The sequence below is a fragment of the Ovis canadensis genome, chromosome 11 (assembly GCF_042477335.2).
Source record: "Ovis canadensis isolate MfBH-ARS-UI-01 breed Bighorn chromosome 11, ARS-UI_OviCan_v2, whole genome shotgun sequence".
NCBI lineage: Eukaryota > Metazoa > Chordata > Mammalia > Artiodactyla > Bovidae > Ovis > Ovis canadensis.
Genome location: NC_091255.1, coordinates 22,732,641 through 22,740,576, shown reverse-complemented (window position 1 = coordinate 22,740,576; position 7,936 = coordinate 22,732,641). Strand labels below are relative to the sequence as shown.

The window sequence follows — 7,936 nt, the reverse complement described above, 5'->3', positions numbered from 1 at the left end:
GGATAATTTTTGTTTTCTTCATTTATGCCTTCCAATATTTTCTAAATTTTGTACAGTAACCCTGTATATTCCCTGAAAAAGAAAAGCAAACTGACATGAATTTTTGAAAAATCAAGCACCATCTTTTTTGAAAGCCTTTAACATGTATACCCAATGCCTGTCACATAGTAGGTCCCCAACAAAGTTTTACTAAATCATTTTATTCTGTTTCTGGATGTGCCCCGTGACCAGCCTGGAAAGAACTTGAAAGAGATGTAGAAGTGTCGTCAGAAGGAAGAAAGATGCTTCAGAAGGAATACTGACAGTTTTCTTCGTGAACTCACCAAGTAAACTCCTCTCCGGAAGTTGACATCCCCTGAAGTCACTGCCGTCCACCTCTGACAGCTAAACAGCAGGCTGCGGATGGCTGTGAAGGCACTTTTCCACTTTAAGAAGAGGCTCTCATGGACAGCTTCAACCAGCTCACTACTCTGTGGACTCCACCCTGAACCCGGCACTTTAGGTAACTGTGTCCCTACTTTTTCAATCTACAATCCCTCTTCTGCTCCCATTCTCACCAAGGAGCTGGGCTATCACGTTGGCCAGACCAAAGGATCCACCTCTTCTTGGTTTATGATCTTGGAGGAATGACTGTATATCCTAGCTCAGCATGTCTTTGCTCAACGTCCACTCACAAGGAACTCTCTAGTTCTGGGCACTCTGACTCCTAGCAGCTAGTGCTCTTGGTCTTGGCACCCAGTGGTCTCCCCTACACTTGCATCTCGGCCCTCCCCTTTAACAAAAGCAGAGAATGTTGGGATTGACCACCTCTGCTTCTGGTTCCTCAGCAGGAAGGAGTTTTTGAAATCTCTCTTGAGAGTCTGGTACCTACAGAGACTTGCCACATGTGATCTCAGAAGGTCACACCTGTCAAAGAAATTTGGTCATCTCTGGACCAGGAGTTATAAGAAACTGAGTCTTGACATATATCCTATGTAACCTTAATCAAGTTTTTTTTTCCACTTCTCTAGGTCTTGCTTTCTAATCTGAGGCATGGAAAAACAGATTGGACTCAGATAAAATCACAGACATGGATGTGCTGAGGGAAATCAACACTAAAAGTTCTAGGACTTTTGTAAGGTCATGTGATGGCTGTAGTCAGTGATCTCGCTTTCAGCCTCGGGAAGCTGGGAGGACAAAAATGACAGAACAGATGTGAAAGTTCCCAGGATAGAGTTTCGAGTGCAGTGGCAGTGAAGGGAAGCAGTAGGGGGCGTGGGAAGGGAAACCTCTTATCAGCATGAATGAGGGGGAAGTGGAGAGTTTCCCTGCTCAGGAATGAGGGGGCAGCTCACAGTATGCACACGGGGTCCCCCGGAACTGTGGTTGACTCTCACTGTCACTTCTGACATGCCTGAACTGGGAAGAGCCGAGTCCTGGAACAGTATCCATCACCATAAAACCACTGGGCATGTGGGTTGAAGGAGGGGGAGCAGGAGGGTTACGAGTCCATCAGAACATTCTGAATAGGGGCTGCCCTGGTGGCTGAGTGGTAAAGAATCCACCTGCCAATGCAGGAGACACGAGTCTGATCCCTGATCCTGGAGGATCCCACGTGCCACAGAGCAACTGAGCCTGTGCACCTCAACTACTGAGCCCGTGCTCTAGAGCCAGGAGCTGCAACTCCTGAAGCCTGTGAGCCCTAGAGCCTGTGCTCCGCAGCAAGAGAAACCACAGCAGTGAGAAGCCCACGCGTCGCAACTAGAAGTAAAAAGCCCTCCCAGCAGCGAAGATCCAGCACAGCCAAAAATAAATAAATAAATAAAATTAGAGAACAAAACAAAAAGCCCCAGAAACATTCTGCATAAAGAGTCAAACGCCCAGTTCATTCCTACTTCATTTGGCTACTTTGAATTCACATCCTGAGTTCATGTTGCCCACCACACCCCCTCAAATTAAAACAGTTTGGGCTGCCTTTGGGCACTTATTAACCAAGTGTTTATTGAACACCTACTGTAGACACAGAAAAGCAGAACACAATTTCTGCCTCAAGAAGCTCCCTTTCTAGGGGAGGAGACAATCAAGCAGAGACACATATTGCAGGTGATGCAACAGAGGTGCCCAAAGGGAGATATAGAATTCAGTTGCAGGAGAGGTCAGGGAAGGTTCTCTGGAGGAGAAGAGCAATTTTTTGGCTGTGCATACAAAAGGCATTTGTTATCATTCTCTGTTGATTATTGGGCTTCCCTTGTGGCTCAGCTGGTAAAGAATCCGCCTGCAATGTTGGAGACCTGGGTTCAATCCCTGGGTTGGGAAGATCCCCTGAAAAAGGGAAAGGCTACCCACTCCAGTATTCTGGCCTGGAGAATTCCATGGACTGTACAGTCGATTATTAGTTAGAGAAGACCTCAGTGTATAAATCTTGGAGGCCATTAATTTAGCTAAACGTGTTGACACAAGCCTTTATATTCTCTGTGTGAAGCTTCACTGGTGTGAACGCAGTATTATTGTTAAGACCTTAATGAATAAAAACATTTTTACCTGCATTAGCCAAAGATCAAATCAAGGCTAGGAGGCAAAAGTCAACAGTCAGATGCACTGTGTGGCTAATCACCTATTCTTATCATTCTTCTTATACATCTGCACGGCTTAAAGACTAGCACTCGCCACTCATTGAGACTGAGGTCTCCACTCAAGGGCTCTTCCGTAGTGCACAGTGGATTTAGCCTTGAGTTGGAACGATTCATTTACATCCAAGGGATAGTCTTCTCCACACTTTGGGCTCTCTGACATTTTGTTTCTACCTCTGACACGAGATGTACCATATTCTATCTTAAGAGATAGTTATTTCCATCCCTGTCATCATCACCTCTTGACTAAGAACTCTTTGAGGGCTGGGGTGGGGCTTCATTCGGCTCTATCTGCCCTGACAGAGAGCAGGTGGCTTGGGGTGAATGGAAATGCCACGGATAACAAAGTCTGTGTAGGTTCCAGGTGCTATAAGACACATCTGTCTGGTCTTGAAGCAAAAAAGATGTGTGAAGATGAAACTCCGTCAACCAGGAGAGACCTTGAGAGATACTTGCGATAGATATCAGGGATCATAGACTGTTAGAGCTGGGGGTGGGGGTCTTGGTGAAGATCAGGACATTTGAAGCAAGACTCACAGAAAGAAAGGGGTGAGGACAGAAAGGTTAAAGGAAAGAAGTACAGGCTGGGCGCCTGTGTAGGTGGTGGGGACAGGGAGCAGGGAGAGTGATGAAGCAGGGTGGCATTGAACAGTATTTAGTGATCCTGAGATTCTCCAAGATGCTCTGACTCCTCTCCCATATTGCTACAGTTCCCAGGAGGCCTGGCTCCCTCTTTACACTCTTTATTGTTTTTCAAAGCAGAGGGAGTCAGGTGGCAATGTGGAAGAGGGGATGAGCAGGGGGTTAGAGTGATTGAGCTAGAGGTGGGCAGTCGTCTTGACCCCATGACTCTAACTTTCCCAGTTCATGCACTACTGTATTCCTGGCCTTTGGAAACTTCACATAGTCACTTTCAGGCCCACAGCAGCCGCCGTACCAGGCAGGACTTTACGTAAATACAAGGAATTGGACGACGGTGGAGCACCCACATGATTAGATTATACACTTTATCTGTAACATAGATGAATTCATTGCCAAGTATATCCAATTCCTTTTTTTATAATGTAGGAATATTCTTTTAAAAACTTTTTATGTATTTAAAAATTATTTATTTATTTATTCAGCTGCACCAGGTCTTAGTTGCAGCTTGCAAACTCTTTAGTTGCAGCGTGTGGGATCTGGTTTCCTGATCAGGAATTGAACCCAGGCCCCCTGCATTGGGAGCGTGGCGTCTTAGCCAGTTGGACCACCAGGGAAGTCCCAATAATGGAGGAACTTTCTCTATCTGGGTGTCCTCCTAAATTCTTGGTTCCTCCTAAATTCTTTCTCCTTGTCTGTTATTGGCTTAAGGGAGCACGAGGAAAGCTTGATTTCTTTCACATTCCATTCTTGTTCTAGGACAGATGACCCACACTTCTTTCCTGCATTCAACCCTGAGTCTTTGGCATGGCTGCAAGGTGGCCGGCAGTTTCTGTCTCTCTGTGGTCACCTTCGAGATGTGTCCTGGAGGTGGCAAGGTGGAAAGATTTTAGGGTCAGATGAATCTCAGTCCAAATCATGGCGCTACCACTAAATAGCTGTGTGGCCTTGAGATTATCAGTGGTTTCTGTTCTGCTTTCTGATTCTGATTGCCTGGGGAATCATCACACCCCTGCTCAGGGTTATGGTGGATGTTATATGGTTAAAGATATCTTGTGTGTATAGGGCAGCTTGCCCAGCACCTGGCACGTGTAAATGTTCACTATGCGGAAGCTATACTTCTGTTGCAGCCTTGTGCACTTTCAATGCTGGACTCTTTCTTTATGCTAAAGTCACTCAGCCCAGCCGAAGGAGGCCCGCAATGGGACATGGAATCCTGGCTTCCTCTTCCTTCTTGGGGTCAGGGCTGTGGTCGCCCTCGAAGAACTGACATGAAGTCTGTAGCTTCTGGAGGTGCTAACCACTGAGAGCAGGATGGTTCTCATCTGCAGGCCCCTGCTAGCAGGTGTGAAGGTTCCATCTTTCCTCTTGGGTTTGTAATTCTCCCCCCAAGTCTCAGTCACTGTCTCTGGTGTACCACTTCCCTCTAGGGTTCAACCCACTTCTTATCTCCCCCACCTCCCTCCGCTTTCCTCCGTGATGACACCACTGAGGAAGAGAAAGCTGTGCAGAGCTCCTCGCTGTCAGCTAGCTTTAGTTTCCCTCTCGGCACCATGACATCATCTGTACCCTGGAAATTCCACTCGCCCTCCAATGCCCTCACCTCCGTCCCAGGCCTCAGAGTTCCTATAAAGAGGGGTTCCCAGCTCAGGCTCAGCACAGGACACAGAAGGGTTCTGAAGCTTCTGGGTGCTGCAGTCCAAGCTCCGGGCGAATCTCTCCTCTGCCAAGACCATGAAGCTCTGTGTGACTGTCCTGTCCCTCCTCGTGCTCGCGGCTGCCTTCTGTTCTCCAGCGCTCTCAGCACCAAGTAAGTCCGCCCTTCTCGCAGCCCCCGAGTCAGGGTGTAGAGAGAACTGACTTTTCTAGTTGATGCTGATCCAACAGTAGCATTCGGGGATGGGGCAAAAAGGAGCCAGGGAGATCTCTAAGTAGCCTGCTGTTAAATGCAGAGCCTAGTAAATACTCAGTAATATTTAAGTTCCCGTTTTCATAAGAAAGAGCAACTCATAGGCTGGCTTAAGCAAGTCTCTGTCTCTCTGAGTGCCTTAGTTTCTCCATCTGTAAAATGAAAGGAAGTAAAGACATGTGATCTGAGACCCAATCCAGCCTCCACCTTGTAGAATTCTTTCATCTCTAGGATCCTCTGTTCAGAATAAGACTCCTACTCCAAGTGCGTGGGCTTGAATATAAGGGACTGCGTTGGGGGATCTGATAGATGTACGGGAATATCCCTTGAATATCTATGACTAGAAGCTAAAATGAAGAGCACCTTGTAGAACTTCGGTCTCACCTCGGTCTTTCTTTCCAGTGGGCTCAGACCCTCCCACGGCCTGCTGCTTCTCTTACACCCTGCGGCAGATTCCTCGCAACTTTGTGATTGACTACTACGAGACCAGCAGCCTCTGCTCCCAGCCAGCCGTGGTGTGAGTATCAAACCTGGGCTTTTCAGGGAGGCAAGGGTGAGGGCAGGATTAAAGAAGGGGATTTATTTGGGGTGGGGGGCGATTAAACAGTAAAATAAAAAAGATGACAGGAGATGTGGGCTGTTTCCTTAAAGCACGCTTAGAAAACACGTGGAAAAGTCACTGATGGGGACAGCAGGAAATGAATGGGAAGGTTACATCGGCATTGATTGCAAAACTCATGGGTTCCTAATCTGGTTAACCCTAGAAGCCAGAGCTAAACCCCAGGGAGGAAGTTACAAGGAATCAGGTTCCAGCAGCCCCCCACTAGGCTGTGCAACATGAGCTAAGGATGGGGAATACCCAACAAAGGCAAGGCCCCAAGGGATTCTTACCTGTCCACTCTTGGTTCCACAGATTCCAGACCAAAAAGGGCAGGCAGGTCTGCGCCAACCCCAGTGAGCCCTGGGTCCAGGAGTACATGGATGACCTCGAACTGAATTGAGCTGCTCCGAGCCCCGGGGCAGGTGTTCTGCAGGAAGTCACCTGAACCCGATGCTTCTCAGCGAGATGCACCCTCTCCATGCTCACGACTCCCCTCAGCAGACCCTGTTCCTTCTCTTAATTTAAGTTTTCAATTCTGTGCTGTGTTATTACTGTATTTGGTACTGTTCCCCGTTATTTATGTTTGTTTTACCAAAGGACACTTGTCCCCCAAGGGGATGGCCCACCATCACTGTTCCTCTGCTATTGTGAATACATGGGTAATGCAACAGATTTCAAGTGTTTTTGTAATAAAACTTTTTTAAAAATGTAGACCATTTCTTTGTGCTTTGATTTGTAATAAAGGGAATTGCCTGGTATTATGAGTAGGGACAAACTGCAATTTCCAAACATCATAAGAATGAACAATGACTGAGGATGGAATATGGGGCAAAATGTCTAAAGACACAAACCTCACTTAATACTTTTAGCAAGGTGGATTTTAATACCCTTATGAAGCAGGGACTATTACTCTCAATTTTACCGATGACGGCATAGAGGCTCAAAGGTGCGGTAACTTGTTGAGGCTTGCATGTCTGCCTGGGGAGCACGGTGAAAGGATGACTCAAAAAGATATCTGTGCTGCTGCAGGACGTCTTGCGGGGAAGTCATAAATAGGAAGACGAAGTCGTTCAGAGTCAGAAAAATGGGCCTCCACTCCTCACTAGGGTTAAGAAAGTTATTTTGTTGAAGCAGAAACTGCTAGACAGTACAGGACTCTGAGACCTCGGTTCCTTTTATCTTTTGATTTCAATTTTTTTTCTTCTCAAGTAAACATCTTACTTCTTTAACATAAAGCTAAACTCTTTGTACCAGTTTCTAGGCATGCAGAGGAAGGCCTCCCTGGTCTGGAAGGTTATAAAACATTCAGACCCAGGACAAGACAATCATTAACTGCTTATCCAGTTTATCAAGGAAAAAAACCTCCAGGTGGACCATTAACTCTTAAATATACTTCTGGTCCCTAAATAATGGTCTAGGGTCTTGGAAAAGGGTCGAGGGATAGCAATGTGTGGGAAGACTGGGACGCCAAAGAAAGCTGTAAAAATGACAAACTGGACGTTTCAACTCTCACACTGATTGGTCAGAAATTACATACGTCTGGCCCCAAGCCAACCAAAAATGAATAGATCAATTCTAATAAAGACATAAACGGCTGTTATTCCCACTTTTGGGGGGCTCTTCATACCCCCCTCTCAGTGTCTATGCTGAGAGTTTTGTATTTCTATCCTCTAAAATAAACTTTGCCTGTGTGAGTGTTTGTGACTTTGTGAAGTTCAATTTTCAGCTCCGCGAACAAGAACTCAGTTTCCTGTTTCATTGTCTTATTGGACCTCAGTTTTCACACCTGTAAAATGGGAGTGATATTATTTACTTTGAAGGGCTGTTATGAAGTGATGTGCAAAGTGCTCATTAGGCAGCCTGGTACCTAGAAGATTCTCTTTCCCTCTCTGAATCTCAGATTTTTCACTTAAAAAGGGCCATGATGTCTCTCCTCCCAGGGTCATCAGGTGGATTAAATTAGTGGACCTAGAGCCAAAGCAAATGCCAACTGTTGTCACGAGGACAAAAGAATAAATGTCAGATTTGGTTCTGGAGTGTGGTGGGAATAATCCAAGGCCATTTCTTCTTGACAGTCCTTCAATCAAGCATTCCTATGACATGAGTCAGAGAGATCATGGGCTCAAATAGAATTATATGCACAATTAAGTCTTGATCCATAAGCTGGGAGGAAACTCT

At 46.2% G+C, this 7,936-nt stretch overlaps 1 protein-coding gene across 1 annotated transcript; it reads left to right on the top strand.

Annotated features, from left to right (window-relative positions):
* Window positions 1-3,066: 3,066 nt before the first annotated feature.
* CCL4 (C-C motif chemokine ligand 4) lies at window positions 3,067-6,469 on the top strand. The gene is made up of 3 exons (XM_069542657.1): window positions 3,067-5,058; window positions 5,560-5,674; window positions 6,071-6,469. The coding sequence occupies exons 1-3, from the start codon at window positions 4,983-4,985 to the stop codon at window positions 6,156-6,158; spliced, it is 279 nt and encodes a 92-aa protein (XP_069398758.1). The 5' UTR covers window positions 3,067-4,982; the 3' UTR covers window positions 6,159-6,469.
* Window positions 6,470-7,936: the final 1,467 nt, after the last annotated feature.

Bases quoted from the DNA above. Each gene is read 5' to 3' on its own strand.
- CCL4 (XM_069542657.1), top strand. From the start codon at position 4,983: ATGAAGCTCTGTGTGACTGTCCTGTCCCTCCTCGTGCTCGCGGCTGCC. The intron at 5,059-5,559 runs GTAAGTCCGCCC...CTTTCTTTCCAG, and splicing joins TCCAGCGCTCTCAGCACCAA to TGGGCTCAGACCCTCCCACG. The intron at 5,675-6,070 runs GTGAGTATCAAA...TTGGTTCCACAG, and splicing joins TGCTCCCAGCCAGCCGTGGT to ATTCCAGACCAAAAAGGGCA.